Genomic DNA, 24226 nt, shown 5'->3' with positions numbered 1-24226 from the left:
TGTGAAGCAGAATGCTAAGCTGGTTTCCGGTTGTTTTTTATTAAAACATACGCATACACTTCACGGCAATATAATGCCGAAAATATTTCATTTTGCGAGAAATAAAAAATGTATTACAGTATGACGCCCCTTTTTTTAAAGAAAATATTTTCTTTAAAAAGCAATCGAGAAAAAACCCTTTTCGAAAAGGGAAATTATTGTTATTGTGTCAATGTTAAAATTTAAAAAAAATGATTTCACAGAATTTTCGTATGGAAATCAATTAACGATCGGGAAAATTTTACTGTTATACTATAGTTCAGCTATGTAATGCCAAAAATTTCCATATTCCTCTTTTTATATCAAGTGATTCTGAATATCGCAACCACGTGTAGGTGGATTTCATTGAAAACTAAATATTTTCAAATGTAAATTCATTTGCTCTGAGAAAAATATGGAGGTGTTTAGTTAATGGTCCCGCATGCAGACGACCAACAAAGAGATGATGAAAGAACGATGTGTTCCAAAAAGGACGTCGAAAACCAAAAAAAGAGTAGATTACCATACCAGGGAAGTAATTCGGCATCTCATATCCAGATAAGTAAAGGTATCAGAGGGCCCGAGGTACTTTTACTCAATGTGACACGAGATATCAAATTACTTCCCGAGTGCAATTTGTTATTTTACTTGAGCGAAATAAAGGGTTTTCCCTTGTAAAGTAAAAGAGGATTTTTTTAATGTGATGTAGTAGAGGAGTAAAGCGGACGTTTCTTATGTAAGAAATGATTTTAAATTAAACAAAAATGCTCGGGACGTGAGAGACAGTATGGGCTACGAAAAAGATTTCAATGAAGTCGCTGGATGGATTCAAAACAATTATCATTTGAATCAAATTTCCAAAACGTCTCCCATGAATGTCTTGATTTTCCTCGGTGTACCGCTGGCTCAGCCATGCATTAATACTAAAAATGTGATTAATATTTACTATAACAACAATAATAAAATTAGTTGCTAATTACAACTAGTTAGCTTAAGAAGCTAAACAAGATGTTTGGCATAATCAATATTTCAGTTATTTTAGCATGTCAACTAATTCAGAATATTAAATTCATTTGCTTTGAACCAAGTATAAATTGAAGGGTGGCTCTCGTCAAGTATCGATATGGATATTATGTAGGCGCTTTAAAACGTCATGCTTCGCAATCGTTGCTCAATTTTACTATTATATTGAAATTTGTACACACAAATAATATATTCATTACGAGTATGTATAATTGTGTGTAGCGTAGTTATCGACAGGTGGTTAACGTGTTACACACGAATGGCTTTTATTATGCCGTAATATTATGTAAAGTCTCTGTAAAAGACCAAATTTATTCGTAAAATTCTATTCGAAAACTCTGAACAGTTAACAGGAATTGGGGTGCTGTACGAACGCTATCGACTTTTGTTACCAAATACTATTTCGATGCCTTCGCGTCAATATTACTCCCTTTTACTTGACTGATATACATTTACGCACAATTCTTATATGAGTAGAATGACGTATCTGGTCAAATCAGTACCCAAATCACTCAAATTGCGTAAATAACTTTTTATGTATCTGTGTGGTAAAACGTACATGATGCATCAGTTCGGAAACGGAACTTCGGGTTTATTTTGACGAGTGGGATCATGATACACGCCTTCGGCTTAGCATCATAATCTCTTACTCGTTACATTGAGCATTTGGACAGAGGTGTATAATATATATTACACACTTGTCACGAAGAAGTCGAGGCTTGCCGAGACTGATAGTGACAAGTGTGTACTATATTTTATCACATAAGGGAAAACGAGACAACAACATAGACCTGAAGTGAAATTTTTGAATTAAACTTCTAGTTAAGTAATTTTACGTGTTACGGCATGTTTCATTTTCATATACATTGCCTAATCATGTAAAGCATTGTACTTACGAGGTTCCAAGTTGTTATTTGACAAGTGGGGAATACAGCCCTCCCCTTTGGGTCGGGCTGTAACACCCCACTTATCAAATACACAACTTGGAACCTCGGAAGTAATATACTATTGACATCCGAACATCGCGCGTATGTGATAATACATATTATTTGTTTGCGAGCAGAAAACGACTCATTGCTGTCTCCTTAAAACCAGTTTGTCGCATTTTCTGTCCACTAGCAAGCGAAATACGGTACTGTCTTCGTGGGATTTTTTTTCGACGTATGCAATATATTCAACGCCTTAACAAAAAATGTCCAAGCAGTGGCAGGCTTCGCCGGCTTTGGTAGTTTGATAACTTCACATCTAGTGACAAGAAACATCATCATTTCGCCACTTGTTGTATAAAATGCTATTATCATTCGGTGGGGTGTTTTACTATTATGACGGTGAGTGATACAAAATGCTTTCTTAGGCACAAGATATGTGTGACAATACACAAAGTGAGCCTAAAAAAAAACATTTTTCGCCGAGTGGTGATGAGGAATCTCCCTCCAACGTGATTTACAATGACTGACATAGTAACATTTGCGATTTGCTTTATACAAAATTTTCTGTATTTTCTGTATTATTCCGAGATTCCTAGCAGTGCACGCTTTAACCTCTAATTTCACAACTTTCCAATATTTCACATCGTCGGCAAAACGACGAAAGGGCGTCCTATCGTTTTTTAAACGACTAAATCTCACAAATGTTGGCAGCTTCCAGGAAAAAAAAGTTTATCGAAATCCGAACAATTGTCGCACGGCAGAGTAAAATAAACCAGGCAGGAGCGGTTCATTTTCGAAACGTCAAATAAGGGACCTAATACACTGTACGAAAATGAACTCAAATGAACACTGACATAAATTGAAAAATTTTATTCGAAAAAAATATAGGACTACTAGATTATTCAGGTCCCTTGTCAAACGTCCACTCCTGCCTGGTTAACTTTACTCTGTCGTGATTGTCGGCAAAACTGATCTCACTATGGCTTTGTGACCAAAACAGTCGGTTTTCAGAGGTGCGCATGAGAGCTTCGAACTTCATTTTTTTTTCGTGATCAGGGGATTATTCTGCATCGAACCTACCCGCAGGCTTTAAAAAACATACTTTTGTCAAAACGCTACACCCTAATACGCACACAAATTTCATCAAAATCGCTTGGGCCGTTTCGTGATAGAAATTGACCTCAAGCAAGCAAACAAAGAAAGTAGTTTGGGCGTCATTGGAGCTGAGCCAAGGGGGAAAACTCAAGAACTGGTTCTTCAGTCCCCAGAATTTGTTGTAGTAAGGACTTGCGTGATAGCACCTGGAATTTAACGGAATTGTTATTCATATTCATCCTTTTCTTTTGCTAATTTTGCTAACAATGAAAACCGTTTTTTATAGGAAGAATTGGTTGTTAAAGGATGGTCAAGTCATGTCATAAGCGATTCAGTTTTCTTCGTTTTTCTATTGTGCGTAAAATGAGTGCACAAGGAAAATGCAATGAAGGTTTCTCTACCAAGAAAATTATTATCCTCATTACTATACGACAATAGAGAGTTGTTGTTTGCAATTGAATTCTAATTGGATAAGCGTTGAATAGAGTTGCCAATATACTATAATGACAGCATCCAATAATGTACAGAAAGTGTAACAATTCAGTGGAGAAGCGAAATCATTTTGCTTCTGTATATTCTAAAACATTTGCAACGTTCCTAGGTAAATCTAAAAATACAAATTTATTTTCACATCGAAAGCGTTTGGCACATCATAAATATTGAGCACTTCAAACACCATATGCAATTTAATAGATTACCTTTCGAGTAAATTTGATAATGATGCTTACAAATAGCAATTTGATTGAATTGCTTACGAAATGTTATGTAATAAAATGGGGTTTTTATAAGGTAAAAGGTTGAACTTATGCTTTTGTAACAACAATGATGCAAAGTAAACGTAGGACTAAAGCTCAAATTTTAAATCATCAGCATCAACAAATCTCGGTTATTAGTAAAACGCTCAAAATCCAGGTGATTGGTGAGGGTTCTTCAAATCCGAGTTATTAGTTAGACTTCAACAGAGAGGCTTATGACAGGTTTCAGTAATAAATTATAGTTTTTGTTAACTATATCGACTGAAAACAGCATAGAAAGTGTTACCAGCGTTCTCCGTGGCCTCTGTTAAGGATGTCTTTCTGTTTAAGCAATACGAATCAAAAAAATGTAAAAATGCTGCATTACGCACTGGTTTGGAGATTAGGCTTGCAATAGGCTTACGCCCAAATAAGGGCAGCAAACGCTCCGACTGTTCTGACGGCTCGTTATTTTGATGAGTGTGCCTCGAGCTGCAACAACACAAGTCAAAATAAAAATCTCCAAACCATTACGTACTATTAAAGTATTACTCGCGAACTTCCCCGGACGGTGAAGTAATGACTCATTTTCCAGGGGTAAGTAAGCGAGCCGGAATTGAACTCGCTAAAAATACGATACGAAATCACGATATTTCAACACCAGTTAGGAAATAGTTATTTCCTAACATATTCTAAAATGCTTTTTTAGCGAATGAGATGTTTTCAGCCTTTTAGGGGCCGTTCATAAATTACGTAACGCAAGAGGGGGGAGGGGGGGGTATGAGGCAAGCGTTACGGTTCTAACAAAATTGGGTCAAACTTGACCCTTTTAGCGTTACAGACCCGGGGGGGGGGTCTGAAAAATGTTGATTTTTGCGTTACGTAATTTATGAACGGCCCCTTATCATAAGTTAGGAACAACGCTTTTGTGCATCGGACAACTGAAATACGACATATTTTGCCATGATTTTTCATTGAGAAATTGTTATTGTTTCCCGAAAGATATATCGTGCGGGAAAAAATCTTTTATTTACTATTACAATACTATTAAAAACGATGAAAAGTAGAGATTTTGTTTGAATATTGTTGAGCCGAGGCGAAGCCGATGTTAATTAACACATTAAGACAAGACTTTTAATTTTTATCCCGAGTTATGTAATATTTAGTGGGTATCTGTTTCGGACGACTGATTATAGGCAATTTTGCGAAAATGCCCAAAATCAATCGTTCAAAACAGATATTTAAAGAAAATCTCAAAACTCCCTCATTTTCGGCCCCGACACATGAAATGGATTTTACACACTGAGGGTGTCGAAAGAAGAGCTTGAAACAAGAAAAGTACGGTTTTCGATACATGGAGCATGTAATAGTACATTTCGTACCTAGGACTAAAAGTCTTTTTTAGCGTGTGAGAAGTTTCCAGACAGAGCCAAAGGCAAAGGTCCTAGGTATGGAATAGTAGATTAAGCCTCTCTGTCTAAAATGTTTATTTTGACGATTTGGAAGTTATCCTCCGAGCCGAAGGCGTGGTTCATAATCCAAATCGTCATAATAAACACATAGGACGGTGGTGTATATGCTATTTTATCTGTCGAGAACAGATATATCGAGATAAAGAAATTTGCCCAGCACAGTGAATCTAGCACTCAGGATGTTTGCCAAGCAATAACGCGTATCGCATCGTTTATTCTCGACTGGAATTGAAAATAAAATCTAAATTTTCGCTTGGACGGAATGAAACTTTTTATTGCCAACATCTTATTTTACAATTCTCAAACTGAAAAACGTATTAACGAAACACCTACGGTCCACTGACCCTCCCCCTAATGTTTCAATGCAAAAACAAAAGTTAGGAAACTAATTGCGATTAGAGCACTAGTGGCTGTTTTATCTGTAGCACTGTTCGGTAGATTTGTACACTCTTGCGGCAACGGTGACAGCATTTTCTTACATACAGCTGAACGGAAATTGATCAGAGCTAGAGCTTGTGTTTCGTCTTGTTGCTGTTGACGAATGAACAACATTATTGTCGCGTCATTTTTCAATGTGATTTGCACTTACATGTCTGAAGGTGATTGTCGGTACCGACGTCAGTGATGGATTCAAACTTTGGGTGAGTTCACCGTTCTTTTGCAGTAATTTACTTCCCTCCGTTTGGTTAGCACACGCCTCAATCACATCCCAATTTTCTACACCAACTTGCTGGGCGCACCGTTTACCGGGGTATAGTTGATCGGCGAAATTTTTGGTCAATTGCATCAAACAGTTCACGTACTCCAAAGTCAACGATTCTCTATTATGTTGATTTTGATACGAGTTAACCTTGATTGCGTGAAGAGATGTGGTAGAAAATCAATCGTTTATGTATGTAAAATGTATGTTGCAAGTTCGCGAATAAAAAAATTGTTAGGTCGTTTATTGCGGCAATAATAATGAACATTAATATTGCGATGGAAACTGTTTCTGCTTTTTATCTTATAATGTCTCGATCATTAAATACGTACTTGGATATGTTCAATTGCACATGAATGGATTTTATTTCCAAAACATTCATTTGGTCCATGATGACATGTGAAAATTGTATCCGAGCCTTGAGTGGTATACTACGAAATGTAAAAAGAAAAAAAAAATCGAAAATTAAATATATTGGAACTGATGGAAAGAACATTTAAAAAAAAAGAGAAAAAGATACTGCGTCCATGCTTACATTACTTTTACCATATGGAACGAGCTTTAAATCGACAAACCGACCAATGGGTGACCTCATAGCCGGATACAATTGCTCAGTGATGAATGCCTGACTATCTGGGCACAGCGATTCATAGTAAACGCTGACGGGAACCTGAAAGAAAGAACGTGAAAAATTAATTCATTGTAACGGTTTTCCTGGAAATGGAGTGACTTCAATCAGTGTATAAAAAAGAACTCATCATTTACTCAGATCAGGACCTTGATTTTCGGAGATTTTCCTGATTCAATTCCATTTCTTAAAAAATTTATTCCAAGTTAGTGGCAGATATGAGAGCCGAGGTGATTTTCCGATAACGGCTGGTACCTGTTTTCTGAAAAAGCGTACCAGCCGGGCTCTGTTCAAGCTATAACTTTTTAGTTTGTACTGAGCCGATCAGAGAAATCCTTATAATATGTTAGCTATAATCAATATCTAATAGTTCACCTGAGACTCAAAGCTCAACAACGGCATTTACACCCCAAGCCGAGGCTCCAGCCGTTATGGGAAAATCACCTCGGCTCTCATGTCTGGTTAGTGGTAAAGGCGAAGTGTGAAGAAACTAAGTTCCGAGAGGACACTAAGTCTAGTCAATATAATACTAGTAGAAGTGCTTTGATTTTAGTCCAAGCTCATTAGTTGTCGTTCGGAATATTGGAATATTTGGATGGAATGAGCACTGATTCGTGAAAGAAACAGTAAATTATGCACCTCCTGACAAAAGAAGGCGCCTAGCCTGTGTTGTGAAAAATAGTTCCCTTGACTGTAAGTCATGGGTTTTACAAAAGAAAATACACCGTACGTAACACGTTCACTATGATTAAAATGTATTGAAATGTGATCAAAAAACGTTAAATGTTAAAATTTTGTGTCCTTTGTTAACACAATAACTTGAGTAAGTCTCAACCGATTTTCAAAAACTTTTTTTTTAATCGACGAAGTAGTGAAATCCTCAGGTCAAGTTCGAAAATGTGTGGTATCGGTTCAACCATCTAGGAGTAGTTCCCAAAAGAAGCCTTTTCTACTCTTTGTTAGAGGGATGTGGAGTCTTGTTATTTGATTTTGCCTTGTAAATAAAACCGAATAAACAGAACCAAAATTAAAGAGTGTGAAGTCACACGAGTTTAAATTTTATTGAATACATACGTCATTTTTTACCGGGGCATTTTATATACAAAGTTTCGAAGATTTTCAGTGAAACTAAACAGAATTAAATCATCAATGAGAGATTTATTAGACCGTTCTAGTAGTTCTTCTTCTAAATGCGTTTTTGTGGCCATCAACATACAAAATCACATTTCATCGAAATAAATCAATAAAAATACTATTGAGAAGCTCAGACAAACAGTCAAGACATCTAACCCACCCAACAGGTGAAACCTAGTTTTTCAGACGGAAAAATAGTAATTTTCTCACCTCAGCTGAAACTTTTGCAAACTTTTGTTGTGAAAAACGTTGTGTTGACCTTGGGAAAAAAAGTAGGAAATTTCATTTTCTCTGGTGAAAGCAACACCCGCAAAATGAAATTTTTAACTTTTTTGTCCCTTCGGTGAACAAATAACAATTGAAACAGATTAACTACAGGCGTTGGCCCGCACAGTGAACTTGATTTTTTCTTAGTTGAAAGTGAATGTACCCAAAATGTTATTGCTGTTTATGGCAGAGCATATTCAACCTGATCATTTTCCAATAAAAATTAAAATCTCTTGTACGTGGAGTTTTTGAGATAAGCCATTTTTCATACAATTTGGGACCCCCTTGAAACGTCCTTGATACGTCATGCGAAAATGACGGTCTCTTTGACGTAAATAACTATTGCGCTTGAAGACTGAAATTCGACGGATTTCGACACGAAAAATATGATCGAAAAGTTCAATTTTCTGTACTTCTCAGAGAGAGGTTATATGCGGCTGAAAATGGATTTTCATTTGTTATTCACGTATCGATTGAGGAGGTCGAAAGAGTTACGTATTAAGTTTTACATGCTTTTGTTTTCCCTAGAGTCGAAAGTGGCTTATTACACACCTAAGGAAAACAAGTTGGTTTAGGTTTCAAAAGCATGTAAAATCCAATACATAACTCGGGATAAAAGTTGAAAAGTCTCGTTTGTGTGTGTTTATTGACCTCGGCTTCGCCTCGGATCCTCGTCATACAAATAACCATTTCCGGCCGTGATCAAGTGTGCATGCTTTGTTGTTGAAATTCGTATATTGGGAAGCAGATTCAACCTACTCAAAAGTTGTGTATTAAAAAGTAAATTTTTCGTGGAAATCCTTATAAATCTGGATTAAAGTGTTAATTTTCACAAACAGGAACTTAGTTTTATTACAAAACTTTTTTTTTTTAGAACTCAGCCTCAGCCTCAGTTCTGGTGGATTTTTTGCTTTTATGGATGGAATGTTTAAAATTTGTAAAAAGTCTGTCTACACTAGGCAATGCAATAGGGTCAGCATTTTTCAGAAAAATAATTTTTCACAAATTTTCATCACGATTTAGTAGTGGTCGCTGTGTGTGTGTGGACCATGTTGAAGCTAAAATAAATAAGAAAAAAATTCCAAAGTAAAAGAACGAAATTTAAGTGAAAACGTGTCTCTCTTGCACGGGATCAAATTGTCTATCTTTCTATAAGGAAACGGGAAAACCATTTTTTGCGGATTTCAAATTGTCTATCTTTCTATAAGGAAACGGGAAAACCATTTTTTGTGGATTTCAAATTGTCTATCTTTCTCTAAGGAAACGGGAAAACCATTTTTTGCGGATTTCAAATTGTTTCATAAATTATTATGAAGCTATTAAGCGGTTTTCATGCACCCGTATGAACATACTGGAAAAAGTCACTCAACTGTTTACATAAGTCAAACTGCCTAAGATGTACCAAAAATGTGGTCACCGCATTTTCTCAAATGTGTTGACTTGACAATATTATAGCCGTTTTCGACGATAATTATGTGTCAGCTTCCGATATTATTCAGCAGTAATGCACATGACTAGCACATAGTATTTGCGCATTAATGATACGTTGCCTTCAGTGATTAATTCGAATATTCTTCGTCGAAATACCACACAATTATCCGAGTTAGGTACAGCGTATTATGTGTGTGTGTGTATTAGAAACGTTAAATGAAAAGTCTATCTGTAAATGCCCCCAAAAGAAATACAATAATTTTGTGTAATTCAACATGAATCATGCAATTATTGTCTCATTCTATATGCTGCCAGTAAATTCAGCATACCACTTAGCAGCAACTATTCAAACAGCATATATTATACTCGCGTCTTACGTATGATGTACATTTGGACAAGAAGATTCAACGAAAACTTGTTCACATCATTCGACTAAGTTTAAAAAATGAAACGAGAAAATAAAAATAAACGCTAACCAAACAATCAGGCATGTAAAACGACGACTCAGCAGCGAAAAAGCATCATGTTTTGCTGGTTCCATTTTATCAAAATTATTTATTTGAAAATTTAATTAAAAGTATTTAATTTAATTTTTCCTCCTTGTGCGAATTGTATATGGCTGAAAAAGTTGTTCCTCGAATGATTTTTTGTCTGTTCTTGCTCTTCAACTAGTTTGTTAAACGATTCAATGTTGAAGAAAAAATTGTTTTCAGAAAGTTTCCATTCAGTCGTCATGCGAAAAACGTAACTCATATCCAGTTCACTAAACCTAGTGGTCGTTTGTGAATGAATGTAGAGTAACAGAGAGTACCGCATTTATAACAGTGACACAAACTACAAGTAAAAAAAAAAAAATTGTCTCCTCATTGACATTTAAACTGAAAAGTTTTTCTTCGTCTATTTTTCTTGAATCCCTCTAGTTTATAGAGAAAGCTACCTCCCAGTCAGACATGATTTACTTTCGGTTATGTCGCTAAAATACCTAAAATACACATGTATAATGAAAGATAGAAACCAGTTGTTGCAAGATGATGGAATAATATCAATAGAGTTGTTTGCGACTTTGCTAATTGTTTAGGTAAATGCTTAATAGGTGCTGAGTGCTGATTCATTGCATCGAATTGAAAATGGTGATAAACACTATGTGTAACTAAGTGCGGTGAATGTGATGAATATTAATGCCATACAAAGCGCAGGTGATGTTAAGTGCGTCGTTGAATTTCTCACAGCGCTAATTAAATAACCGAAACTCATGTCACTGATTTATTTTAAGATTTTGCATCTTATAATAGTAAACACTTTGGAGCACTTAAGTGTTTACGTCAATGTCGCGAATTTTGCAGAATATATTTCCCATTTCCCAATTCGTATTTTCGAGACTTTTGAGAGTTGAGAAAATGAGCAGATCCGTGAATACAGTCAGGGGCAGTGAAATTTCAGCAGGAATTTGTTTCAGCTGTTTTTCAGCTGATCCACACAAACAATCAAAACGAATTCCCGCTGAAAATACACTGCCTCTAACTGTAGAAATCATATAATGGAAACAGACGATCAATCTAAATTGCTGAGACTAAGAACTGGGATCGCAAATCAGAAAGATTTCCAATTTTTAGACGCTGTACAATCCAATCTATGTAGTCGTCACTTGCGGGAGGAAACTACTAACTAACAATGGAATTTGAAGTGCAGCTGTAGTCAAGAGGATCACTATCTCTCCTCGTAAATCATGTAACTTTAAATGCTCTGGCATTCACCTCCGAACCTCTGAGTTGTACTCATTGTTATCATCATTATGTGTTGCACAGACAAAACAAACGTTTTACGTTTTGTCGCTTAGTTGCGAAAAGTCTTGTTTGGATATAAATGTCCCCTCGTGAGTAAGCAAATTTTCCCACGAGTACGTAACATACTATTTCCTCACTGCTCCTCACCAATGAACAATCATATACATTCGTCGTTCGTATGCGTTTTGGTATATTTGTTTTCGAGAACCTCACCCCTCGCACCTCGCTTCTCATTACTATGTTTATTTCATAAAAATTAAAACTTCATATCGATAAATGGCAGTTCTATTCAAATTCAAGTTGAGATGCTGGAACTAGTTTCTCGTGAAATGTGTTTTTTTTTCTTCGACCAACATGCTCTTTTTGTCGAAGTTTATTTATTTCGCAAAAACGTTAAACTTTTCAAGAGCAAATGATAAAAAAATGCATACCACACCACAACCGAGATACCAAGCATTGATCATTAATCTGAATTTGTTAATTGGAATCAAAACCACATTGTCGCGCTGTAAAAATTATGAATTTATGCAACTCTGTCTGAAAAAATGTAACTGCAATTACGCGGTCAAGAGAAAATCAAATTTTTGTTTACAGTCTCTCTAACCACTGATTATCGATTCACTCGACGTACCAACGGAAAAAAGAAACAACCGAAAAAAAACCCATACCCATACATTGTATACCGATAATTTAATCAGTTTTATAAGAATGTTTATGCCACTCAGCATCATAATATGCAATATTTGCAAACTTAGGATGCCTCTGTGGCATAAAACGTTGTATGAATCTCGGTGCGAAGTCCTTTAATTAGGCTCACGAAGTGTATTATGATACACAGTCTGCGGCCTCGTGTCATATTTGAACATCTAGAGCCTAATAAAGTACTTCGCACTCGATGTCATAAATAACATTTTAATTTTGATAGTAAAATAGATTGTGTGCATTCTGTATTATACTTTATGCACATAAGTAAAAACAATGTGGAATAGTTATTCATTTACTTGTTACAGCGCCAGTATAGTGAACGTTACATACATAAGAAATGTGTTACTATTGAAATTCGATTACGTAACGTTCGTTGTCAGAACAACCAACGCCTTAATTCGTCAAAAAAGAGACGCTCGAATGTTTTGAGATTTTATACATTTAATGCTTATGTACAGCAAAACCGTGTGATAAACGCTCAAAATTGACGAAAATGAGGTTGTAAGTTTCACTATTATGCGCTTGATAGGAACAACCACCCAATGTGTTCAATTAATTAAACGAAGCACTATGCACTCACCTTTTGCGCGGTTGCACCAATTATGAAAACGAACAATGCAATTAACATCGTTAATGAAGTACTCATTTCTGTTTGATTTGAAGAGACGTTTAGAGACTTTTAATAAACAAAAATAATGTAACAGCACGACCAGAAACGGTTACAAAACAGAACTGTGCTTATTGATGTGTACTCGGTACAACTTTATATCCAACAATTTTATTTACTTTTTTCGCTTTTAAAGTCGACTTTATTATTATAATTTTTTTTTGTTATTTTTGTTTGTACTCAATTTGGATGTATCCAGTCACAATTCCGGTGATGAACTGAAGTGAAAAAAACAATTTCTAAATTTTATTATTTTATTATGGAAAAATGTTAATGTACGGGTCCACCGTCCACTAAACTCAATTAAACTGAGGTATGGAGACGTATAAATTTAAACATGGGCTTGGTGTGCATGTGAACGCCAAACACACAACATTCGGTCTATTGGAGATGGTTACGCGGAGTGAAACCTGTTTGTCAGCACGGTTTTTTTTGTTTCGGTGTATATTTGTAATAATGAGTGTGCGATTGTGTTTTCTATGGTAGTGTACTGCATCGCGCTAGATTTTTTCGGTGTATATATCGTAACTACCTAATATGGTCGTATTGTTTTACTATTTTCTGTTTTTCGGCTGTTTTGTATTGATTTTAGAATTTGTTTTTATAAGAGAGAGGGAGAGAGTTTCACGTGGCTTCGAGATACCAGAAATTCCCCAAACTGAAGTTTCCGTATAATTAACAACTCTCCGAATAAAATCGCCTAAATTTGAAATGATTTTTTTCGGATGTTATACAATGTCGCATTCGGACTGAACACTTTTTTACTAAACAAGCAACAGTTTCTTTAAACACAAATGGTGTAAGTCTGGATTTCCACTTACGAAAAAATCACTCCGTTTTCTCTCAGTTTACGCTTTGAACAATATAAAAGAGGTGTGGTTTAACTAAATGGAGGCACAGCTGAGTTTATACTATTTTTATTAAATGCGCAAAAAAGACTGCTCACAATAATGACGCAGCCAGTGGTTTTTTTCGCAATTGTAAATAAATCTCTTTGATAAACTTAGGAGATTTTAGACCAGCATGAATAATCTGGTTGTGTTCTACATTTTTCTCTATTTGACCAAAAATGAGCCATCATAGCTTCATGGTAAAAAAAATCGATTTGAAGAATGTCTTGGCCAGAAATATGTCACTAAGTTTTATGATTCTGGGTGTCGAGTCGACCCGTCTTCTGATGCCAAAACGGCAAGATTGTATTATTTAGCCAAATTATTTTATTCATAATCTGAACGTACGTACGAGTTAAACGAGCTATCACTCGTTAAAATCGGTTCAGATTTAGCCGAGATATTAGATTTCAAAATTTGGAAGTTTGTATGTAGAAACGGATCTTCATGCGTTTTGAAAGAGATGAATTTGTAAAGAAAATTGAAGAACACAGAAAATATGTCCTGAATAAAATGCATTCATAAAGCCGAATCAACTGCCACCGTGTGACGTAACTTCCTTAAAATGAATCAGTTGTTTACACTATCCTCATCATCTGCCATTTGTGACGCAATTGTTTTGGCGTGTCGAAGATGTAAACGTCATCCCCACCAATATCCGTTCCTTTGTAAGTGCATATATAGACTTGCGTCTCAAAGATCACATGCATCAATTCAAAGCCTCTGTCAAACTCATACGGAATTACATAGGTTTGGTTTAAATCATAACAAAAGCCTCAAAGATCGCTTTCATCAATTGAAAGCTCTTCGAAGTTCATGGGAAATTTCCTTACGCAGTTTTGGCTTAACAGAAAAGATACAAGAAAGTCTAATGATAGCTGTGCGAACTCGCTGCGTAACCGCAAAATGTTTGCCAAAATTCAATATTCCGCTCTAGATCTACGTCATTGCAAATTTCATAGTAATTCACATTGCAAGTCACTTGATTCGTGAGTTCATCTCGCATCTGTCCAACTAATAATTTTATTGCCTGCCCCATGCGAAAATTGACTATTACACGGCTGTTTACCCCCTACGAAAGTGATCCATTACACTAGGGATATTTGGGGTTTATTTCAAGTTGACAGTTCTTTCAAGTAAAATTTGCCTTGCTTTCATTTTATCTTCTTTTATCTTTTTTGTTGAATGAATCGATCGATCGAAAAAGAATGTAAGAGATATCGCTAAAATAACATTTTTTTGATAAAAATATTGATCGATGAACACAGTTATTTCAGAAAAGCTTGTTACGCAAGTAATCTGGTTACAACATACTTTTAGAACAACACAGAATTGTCGGCCATATTTATTGTAACAATAATTTTGATGTTCCGAAGTAACACTTTATTGCACATTTTTTTGAAAACATTAAAAAGGATTAACAAAATAATTGCACAAACAATGCGTCTTCATCGACTAACTGCGAAAAACTATTCAATGTCAACATGTCACCAACGCAATTGTAACTACTGTTGCGACAATACTAATGTAACATGAGTGCTGTTTTCGGGATCAATTTTTTAGGGGACGTGTAGCGTGTGAGCCGATTTCGTCAGTACACTAGATTTGTTTGTAAACGTTTTATCGGAAGAACAGATTTATTTTTGTTTTGTTGGTGTTGGTTTATTGAGATACTGAATTTATGTAGAATAGTCAATTTTCGCATGAGCAGGCAATAAACCAGAATACGTTGGATGCTGCGACGTAATTCATTGCTCTCGGACATAATTTTGTAGAACTCGCAAACTCACTCTTGTTTTTGAGCAACAAGCTTCGGTAACTGTTTTCTCGACAAGTGTAGTTGCATACCTCGCCTTCGGCTTGGATATGCAAACTCTACACTTGCCTCGAAAACAGTTACCGAAGCTTGTTGCTCAAAAACTTACTCGTGAGTTTGCTCGTATCACAAAATTGTGTCCTTGTGTAATGAATTACTTTCGCAGCATCCAACGTAATCTACTATTTCGTCACTGTCAGTTTCCATTGTTCTTTATTCTATTGCTGCCATTGTTTGTTGTTTGGTTCTATTATTTGTATCCCTTGTCCACTAAGTTTTTCTTGCTCTGATGGAGAGTATTAGAAGATTAGGTAGTGTTCCACATACTTGTTCAGTGGAATTAGGTCAGTCGAAGGAGTGTGAAAGGCCAACGATAAAAGCAGAAACTTCATTGCATGGCTGAGCTCAAAGTACTTTGTTCCATACCTTCTAAAAACGTTTTGGCAAGAACATGAGGTGAATAATTTTTTGTTTTTCATCTGAAAAGGCGTCTGTTTCGTATTGTTAAACCAATTGACACGATTATCGGTATTTTTTGATATTGTTGTCTTTTAGTCGCTTTTCAGCTGTGTCGTTTATTTTTCATTTCTACATTTTCGGTCATTGCCGTGTTGTTGGTAAAACAAAATTATTTTATTGTTTGTCAACCGGTGTGTAGTGTATGTATATCTCTATATGGTTACCTACACCTTTTGAATTTTGAAATATTATTATAGCGATAGCGACATGCTAAAATAAAATATTTTTCTAATATTTTGCGGTTTATGAATAAATGACTTTGTTTTTTCTCATAAGGCCACGTTAAATGATGCAAATTGCTGCGTTTTCTTGTTTCTTTTGTTTGAAAAAAAAAATTCTCTGTTCTTATTGGTGAGCCCGACAATAATTTACTATTTTTTAGTTCTAACTGTTTTTTTTAAAGTATGTAGTGACACCAATATGGAAATGCAATGGAATATTTAAGATCACTTGAATAAATAAAACAAAATCGTTATTTAATTTCCCATCATAATGGTGACTATTTCAGTTATCAGACAGCTCTACAAGGAAGTAAACACATCTGCAGCAGTTACACTTCAATGATGTGCTTAGTCAGAAAGTTCGAGTCATCATTTTTTTTTTTTTGAAAAAATCTGGTTGACAACTTATCATTTATAAATGTTTAGATTTTAAAAGCTGTAAGGCAGTAGAATTTTTGGTAGTAAAATCAGTAGTAGTAGGGCCATTTTGTTGGAGCAATTACTAGTTAGGATCGTAATAGTTAGAAAATTCCTAACTTTATTTGACAATTACGAGATTTTCAGTATGAATTCTAGGAATAAAGCAATATCAATATATCGTGTGTGTTAAGCATAAGAGAATAGACACCTAATTTTATGTTATCTCTTTGCTATTGTTCGTTCACTAGTTGTATAATATCAAATGTCAAAAAAAGAACTATTTGCCTGCAGGAAGGTGAGAGCCACAACGGTATAGCTTCTATTTCCTCAACTTTATTAGTAGATTATTCACCTCTGTCCACATATTTATTTAGACACTTGGGTAGTTATTGCATGAGGCGAAGGCGAATGTTATAACCCCAAGAGTATAAATAAACATTTGGACAGAGGTGAATACGCTATTTTATCAGATAAACATAGAAAACCATTTTGCACTGGTTAGAAAATCCTAAAATTCATAGAATTTTTAAAATCCTAAAAAAAAATCTTTCGAATCCAACAAAACCGTCAGAGAATCCTTGAAAATATTTTGAGAATTCCCTTTTAGAAAAACCCTTTCCCCTCAAAATACACGATTATCTAACCACTCGTAAAAGAGCGAAGTAATTGACAAAATTTTTCGGATCATGGCCCTACGTTAGTGAAGTGTAGTGTTGCAATATTTTTTTTTAAATCCGTAGGACTGAGGAACATATTCACGAACTTTTTGACTTTTTCCCCTTTGGCTATCCCAAAGTATTTTATTCGTCATTTGGGCGTCCATACAAGTTCAAAGAGCTATCACACGTCAAAATTGGTTAAGATTTGGCCGAGATATTAAATTTCAAAATTTGAAAAGCAATGTTTATTATGGAATGATAAAATAAATTATTTAAAAAAAATAAATGAAGAAACGGATTTTCATACGTTTTAAAATTGATGAATTTTACCAACCTTTGTTAAATAGTTTGTCACACCCGAAACTTTTGAATTACTCGATGGATTTGGCTAAAATTTTCAGTGTAAGTCAGATGTAATTCTAAGGAACTTTAAGATTAGGATGGTTTGCAAAGCCTTACTTTCTAATTAAGATTCGATGGAAAATATGACGGAACACTTACAAAAGAACTGATATCTCCAAAAAACCACTTATAGTGGAAGCGTGAGGCAAGTTACTTTATCCACTTACAAAAGAATTGATATCGGTTTTATTTACTTATTTAATAAATCATCATATGATGAGGATAGGGAGGATGAGGATAATGTAAACAACTGATTGTAAAGGAATTATTTCTCAATCATTAATTAATTCAAATAATTCTTGAAGATCTCATACTACTTAATTTTGAGATAACGCATTTAAATAGATTATCATTATAGTAGCAAGTTAGGCGATTAAAGATGATGCAACAAGAATTTTGTATATCATTGTCGATTGCATTATATTTTCAATATTCGTTAAATAACCGCCAAATGCTTGCGGGAGTATTTCTACTCAAGAAAGTCTTTTGATTTATGAGAAATTCAAAATACATTGACTATATGGAAAATGTATGATTGAACTAGTACAAGAGAAAGACCTCTTAGAGAGAAAAACAATTAAGAAATTCCGAAGATGAAAATCTTGGTTTTTTATGAATAAGCGCATATGGGAAAACAATAAAATTTAATGGTTTTTTTACGACTTGCTATACCTTCAATGTTAAATTCACTATAAGTAAAGGTTTAACGCTAGCTAAGGATTCATTCAGTTTCATTGAGTTTAATTTGTCTTAAGTTGTCTCACCCGACCCGCGACTATTAGAATTAACCATACTAAAAGTGACATTGTGTTTTTGTGTGTAGTTGAATTAATTTCTAATAAAGTGTTTGAAAATAATGAAGTGACTTTTAATATTCTTCATGATTCAAAAAATTGATCCTTAAAAATAAGTTAATATTTCATTATAAGGAAGATGCGCCACAAGTGGCAGATGTTCAGTTTTAATAACCAATTTTTTGAATCAGTTGTTGACACTATCCTCATCAACAGCCATTTGTGACGTATTTGTTTTAGCGTGTCGAAGATGTAAACATCATCCCACTGAGATCTGTTCTTTTGAAAGTGGATAAAAGACTCGCGTCACACTTCCACTGTAAGTGGTTTTTGGGCGATAAAAAAATTCAAGTAATGTGGTGAAATTTTTCCAGTGAATCTGGTTCGATTCTGCCGTCCGACACATTGCATACTGTTCAGAAATACTTATTTATCTTTAACGCACTCACAGTCTCTATGTGTTCTGGGCCGACATTTGACTATACCTGGTTTTTTATACTTTCATTGCATAAATTCAATTAATTCAATAAAAATATGTTGGCTCGCGAATGAATAATTTTGTTCAGCCAACAGCATTGCTGAAATGAAGGGAGCCTAGTGAAATTAGGCCTACACAACGACAACGTGTAAAGTAGCTGTAAAAAATTCAGAAATATTGGAATCATGATGTGTACATACATACATTTGTGTATGATTGTGACAGGGCTATTAGCATACAAGGAAAGTGCAGAGAGAAATTGTCATTGTATTTCTATTGTTCATCTGTAAGGCAAACCGCATACACGCATACAATTTGTGTGTCGTTATACGAAATTTTGCCTTACAGTAGAGAAATTTCCCGTTATTTGCACATGCCTTATATGAAAGAGTGATATATACGACAAAGTTGAATATTCGTGGAACAAAAAAAACTGTGTTGGTAGTACCGAATTTGAGCTAGTTAGCTGTCAAAATGTATGAGACTTTGTAGCTCCTACAGCGCTTCAGCACATCGCTACACCATCGTCTCATACAATTTCGACAACTAACTAGCTCAAATTCGGTACTACCAACATGTATATCGTGTATATCTCTCATTCATATATGGCCATTAGTTGCTTGTACTAGATAAAATACTACTATACATCGATACTTCACACCAAATACGTAGCCAACAGTTATTATCGAACGCTATTTGAACCACTGTACCGTTAAACTCCGTTAAGCGAAGATTACCGCCAAAAAGTTTGATATTTTTTGCCGTTCACTTTTTCGGTTTACAAAAGACTTTTGACAACACTCGCAACACTGTACCGACTTCAACACACACACTCAAAGAGTACCCATTCCACATACCGCACCGCCGGTATGTACATACGATCGAAATGTCAATGTCAGCAGAGGTAAAGAAAAGTTTTAATATCGAGAGGAGTTGAAAATTTTAGAATAACATCGTAAAAATGTCGCTGTTGCTACAAAATGCTGCAAGGGGATGCATCAACACATTGCAGACGAACCTCAACAGATTCACGTAATTGATTATTCCATGAAATTTTCAAGCCCAAAGTAAATGTTAACCTCAAATTGCAGCAATTTTATTGTCAAGCGAGACAAGTACAAATACACTGCTCCGCGACTACGCAATCCCGTTTGGTTCGTTCGAAAAGCCCGAACGGTAGGTAGTTTCCATTTGCGATGAAAATTGTTCCCTTTTATAATTGAGCATCTTCAATCATTGCCAAGATTCATGACGATTTCATAACGGCTGAAAATCAAAAATTCATCAAAGAAGTTTTGTCGGACAAATTCGGGCCGCCGTCATTGATCAAAGGAGTGGAGACTTTTCAAAACAGTGTTCCTGCTGGACCGATTGAACAACTAGTTGAATCTAGAGTTAAATGGCGCAAAGGCTTGTATAGAAGCGGTGCTATTGGTAGGAAAATTGGCCATGTTCCATTATGGCTGAAAGATGGAACAAGAATAGTGACAACAATGATACAGGTGATTCGATTTCTATTTTGTGATCTGGTACACCAGGCACCGACCAAAAAACTAATTTACTTCATTTCAAGATTGTTGACAACCATGTCATTAAATACACACCACCGGAACTATCCGCACCAGTAGCGCAACGAGCTGTACAACCAAAGAAAAGATACGGTTGTCTCTTGATTGGAGCTGAAAGTACCGATCCATCGTATCTCACGAAAGACTACTGCAATATCTTCAAGGATTCGGGCGTTATGCCGAAGAAATTGCTGTCACGCTTTTTCATCTGTCCAGAAGCGTACATACCACCTGGTACACCAATAAATGCCAGCCATTTTCGCGTTGGTGATTACGTAGACGTGCGCGGAAGAACGTTAGTATTACTTTGCCGTTACAGAAACACTTGAATTCGAATAAGTTTTCGTTTTCCGTTCGAGTTAGCATTGATCGTGGATTTCAAGGCGTTATGAAACGGTGGGGCTTTAAAGGTATGCCAGCTACGCACGGTGTTACAAAGACACATCGTCGAGGCGGTAATGTTGGCGCTGGTGGCAATAAGGCTCGAATATGGCCCGGAACAAAAATGCCCGGTCACATGGGTAATCGGAGTCGAACGGCAAGAGGCTTGAAAATTTGGCGCATCAATACAAAATACAACGTGCTGTGGGTGAGCGGTTGTGGTATACCGGGCGCAACCAATAGTTCGGTGACCATTTACGATACCATTTTACCGTTGCGCCGCTTGAAGGAATCTCCACCATTTCCTACATCCACGTCAGAGTATGATGAAGCCTTGCCGGATGACATTTGGTCAGATGAGTTACATGACTTCAGAGATGCAACCATTTTCTATAAGCCAGAATAAATAGTAATTTGTACGATAGTCGATTAACAAAGTTGTTTTGGTTTGCTGACGAATTTACCGTTGTTGGTAGAAGAGTTCCCAGAATTATACAAAGGTTCTTAGGTGATTTTTCATGACAGTTCAAGATTTTTCGCTGAATTTGCGTCAATTGTAATGTGATTGTTATGGATGGATGGAATAATAGCCTTGACCATCAATAGCCCTGTACTTAAATTGTCGTGTCTTAGGCAGAGAACACACTAGCAATTTTGCGTTGCTGACATTGACCATATTATGCTGCGTAATCTAATTTGTAGCACAATTTAAAATGCAGCATAATTGTCGATCACAGAAAAATACTCTCGTCTATCGTGTGACTTCGGTCTGAGTGTTATTTCATAAAGAGTATAGTTTGTATCTTTATTCGTCGGTCGTACGGACTTTCCACACCAATCCACTCCCTTCCATTATATTCAAATGTTGCGTTCATTTGTCGCGCTTGAGAAAATGTGCAGCCAGTTTCTCTGCGATGACAGCTGTCAGTTGACGTCACATAGTAAGATCAATTCGAGCTGAATCGACACATCACAAAACATAAACATTATCAGTTCATAGAGTTGCAGTTTCGGTGCAGTTGCTTGTTAACATATAGGCAAAAGGTCACATTCCACAATCGAATTAAAATGACGAAACTAATGGAATGGCTGTTCGTGTTAAGTGTGTTCCTAGTCACCTACGTTGCCATCGTAACAAAACAAATACAGTCCGGTGTTTTTGACAATTGGATGTTTGAAATCAAACTTGCGCCACTGATTTTCATTATTTTATTTGGTGTAAGTTGCATAAAGACACTCACATTTTCTGATGCAATCACCAAATATTCCATAAACCTTTTGTTTTTGCCATCGCAGGCCTATGCAGCATTCACCGTTCTCTACAGAGTGTTCACATTCAATGACTGTCCGGAAGCAGCCGAAGAACTACAAAGACAGATCAAAGAGGCTAGGGACGATTTAACGAGTAGAGGCTTTCGGTTCATAGAGAAAAGTAACTAGTGAGACTTTGTGTGGCTGCTTATGCGAAAATATAAAAAATTGTTTTTTTACTTGATAAAATGCGTGAGATGTGCGTTTGATTTTATTGAGATGAAAAGCGCTCGATGAAGCAAGTTTTTGTGAGACGTTGGTGGTCTGAGCTATATGGCTTCATACATTTTCTCCCAATCTCTAAATATTCCTATCATAAAAGATGTACGAACCGTCACTACCATCCAAATTAAAAAATTCGATCGGCAGTTTAGCTTACTAGTTACGTGACCGTTGTTTACTTCCTCTGATTTCTAATCATTTTTCCACACCTCGAAAATACTACTCCAATTGATCATGTAACTTGACCCTGAGTCAGTTACTTTGGACGCGAAAAGTGTCTTGGTTTTTTAAGGCCGATTCGCAGTCACTCCGTTGAGGTCACCGTTTTCAAAAAAACAACGAAAACTGTTCTATTTTTCCATTGTTATAGCGTAAACGGAGTGTAGCGTTTCGTGCTTAAAGTCCGAAGTTAATGTGATACGAAAATCAGCAGAATACTTATTAGAGCCAATTAAAGAAAAACTCAACGAAAAATTCATCGTGATTCTCAACAGCTTTTCCATTTTAAATTTGTTGTTGCACCATACACGCATCAGATTAATTCAACATACCTATGCAAAAAGCAGTTTCATTTACAGCCGTGAAGTATCGCCAAAGTCAAATCGCCAAGACTTTATTTTTTGGCGATTCGTCACATTTTGGCGTTTGCTAAATCATTAAGAAAAATCGCCAGAATATGAGGACACGTCAAGAAAAATCGTCACACTTTGGCGTGATTTTTCTTGTTCTTAACATAATTAACCAAAAATGATGAATCGCCAGAGTGTGAAGAAACGCCAAAGTGAAAAAATACATTTTTAATTGCTAAATGGGATAAAAAAACTTAAATTTTGTCTAATGAGATCGAACAAGACGGCTTTACGTTACCTACGTTATAGTTTTCTTAGGATAAAACCAAACACCTTTTCGTCACCTTTGTAAAAGAATAAATGGACAAATACCTTAGGATGGAACAAAATCATCATCATTTTTGATTGATTTGTTAAATCTACAAGAAAAATCGACAGAGTGTGAAGAAGCGCCAAGAAAAATCGCCAAAGCGTGAAGAAACACCATGAGGACAAGTTTACCATTTTCTATGTTTCTCAGCGTTTCTTCACACTCCGTCGATTTTTCTTGACGTTTATTCACACTCTGGCGATTTTTCTTGGAGATTTAATAAATCAGCCAACAATAAAAAATTGCAGAGAAACAATGACAGAGTGTGAAGAAACGTCAAGAAAAATCGCCAAAGTGTAAAGAAACGCTAAGAAAAAACGCCAAACCGCAAAGAAACTCCATAACGACAAATTTATCACACTTTGACGATTTTACTTGGTGTTTTTCACACTTCGCTGATTTTTCTTGGCGATTAGACTTTGGCTATTCTTCACGGGAATGTTTCATTTGCCCGGAAAACCACGGTGCATCATTAACACAAAAACAGAACTTAAAAATTAAAAAAATTTCCTTCGTTAAGTTACCTACCATCCCCTTCAGCCTACCTAAAAGAGCCGAATTGAACAATTGATATGTCTGATTTAAGCTAAACGAGAAAAAATGACTTTAAAAATGTGTTGTCGATGTAAATCGGAGGAGGAGACCACTTCCAAAGTATATAAAATAGAGTACCGGATATTTTTGTGTCAGCTGAAAACTAGCATTATTTTCAGTTTTGATCCGGGGAGGCCAAATGCTATGGCTTCTACGGAAAACAGTTACACTTCGTCGATAGTCATGGTCATTGGTGTTACCGTTTAGTTGTAAAATCACGCTCAACATAATCTAAACCCAAAACTTCGATCCGAGAAATCGTTTCGTTTTCAAAAACACACGACCAATTTTCATTGCCGAGATCGTATGCTATAAATCGAATTATAATTGAAAATGCAGCGTAAAAACGAAGAAGACCCCAACACTACTAAACTGCTCGTGTAGGGTGAGTGTACCAATCCTCGGCCAAGAATGAGTCCTCGGAC

The 24226-nt window shown here is 35.8% G+C and overlaps 3 protein-coding genes across 3 annotated transcripts; 2 read left to right on the top strand and 1 right to left on the bottom strand.

Moving 5' to 3' along the window:
• Positions 1-5517: 5517 nt before the first annotated feature.
• On the bottom strand, positions 5518-12965 carry LOC119067349 (GILT-like protein 1). Its single transcript, XM_037170260.1, has 5 exons — positions 12501-12965; positions 6507-6641; positions 6304-6402; positions 5861-6121; positions 5518-5802 (listed from the first exon to the last, which is right to left on the bottom strand). Exons 1-5 carry the CDS (start codon positions 12564-12566, stop codon positions 5623-5625), a joined length of 741 nt encoding a protein of 246 aa, XP_037026155.1. The 5' UTR covers positions 12567-12965; the 3' UTR covers positions 5518-5622.
• Positions 12966-19628: 6663 nt separating this feature from the next.
• On the top strand, positions 19629-21168 carry LOC119067348 (39S ribosomal protein L3, mitochondrial). Its single transcript, XM_037170259.1, has 5 exons — positions 19629-19818; positions 19878-19962; positions 20031-20288; positions 20360-20649; positions 20718-21168. The coding sequence occupies exons 1-5, from the start codon at positions 19748-19750 to the stop codon at positions 21139-21141; spliced, it is 1128 nt and encodes a 375-aa protein (XP_037026154.1). The 5' UTR covers positions 19629-19747; the 3' UTR covers positions 21142-21168.
• Positions 21169-21668: 500 nt separating this feature from the next.
• Positions 21669-22237, top strand: LOC119067347 (dolichol-phosphate mannosyltransferase subunit 3). The gene is made up of 2 exons (XM_037170258.1): positions 21669-21953; positions 22032-22237. Exons 1-2 carry the CDS (start codon positions 21804-21806, stop codon positions 22173-22175), a joined length of 294 nt encoding a protein of 97 aa, XP_037026153.1. The 5' UTR covers positions 21669-21803; the 3' UTR covers positions 22176-22237.
• Positions 22238-24226: the final 1989 nt, after the last annotated feature.

This window comes from Bradysia coprophila, assembly GCF_014529535.1.
Source record: "Bradysia coprophila strain Holo2 chromosome X unlocalized genomic scaffold, BU_Bcop_v1 contig_12, whole genome shotgun sequence".
NCBI classification, from domain to species: domain Eukaryota; kingdom Metazoa; phylum Arthropoda; class Insecta; order Diptera; family Sciaridae; genus Bradysia; species Bradysia coprophila.
Note: the sequence above shows the minus strand (reverse complement) of the source record. Positions and strands in the feature narration are given on the sequence as shown.

What these genes read in the sequence shown, in the direction of transcription:
- LOC119067349 (XM_037170260.1), bottom strand. Translation starts at nt 12,566, where the DNA reads ATGAGTACTTCATTAACGATGTTAATTGCATTGTTCGTTTTCATAATT. An exon ending in GTGCAATTGAACATATCCAA is followed by an intron (nt 6,122 to 6,303) that starts GTACGTATTTAA and finishes CACGCAATCAAG; the next exon opens with GTTAACTCGTATCAAAATCA. An exon ending in CGACAATCACCTTCAGACAT is followed by an intron (nt 5,803 to 5,860) that starts GTAAGTGCAAAT and finishes ATTCGTCAACAG; the next exon opens with CAACAAGACGAAACACAAGC.
- LOC119067348 (XM_037170259.1), top strand. Translation starts at nt 19,748, where the DNA reads ATGTCGCTGTTGCTACAAAATGCTGCAAGGGGATGCATCAACACATTG. An exon ending in TCGTTCGAAAAGCCCGAACG is followed by an intron (nt 19,963 to 20,030) that starts GTAGGTAGTTTC and finishes ATCATTGCCAAG; the next exon opens with ATTCATGACGATTTCATAAC. An exon ending in TAGTGACAACAATGATACAG is followed by an intron (nt 20,289 to 20,359) that starts GTGATTCGATTT and finishes CTTCATTTCAAG; the next exon opens with ATTGTTGACAACCATGTCAT.
- LOC119067347 (XM_037170258.1), top strand. Translation starts at nt 21,804, where the DNA reads ATGACGAAACTAATGGAATGGCTGTTCGTGTTAAGTGTGTTCCTAGTC. An exon ending in TTTTCATTATTTTATTTGGT is followed by an intron (nt 21,954 to 22,031) that starts GTAAGTTGCATA and finishes TTGCCATCGCAG; the next exon opens with GCCTATGCAGCATTCACCGT.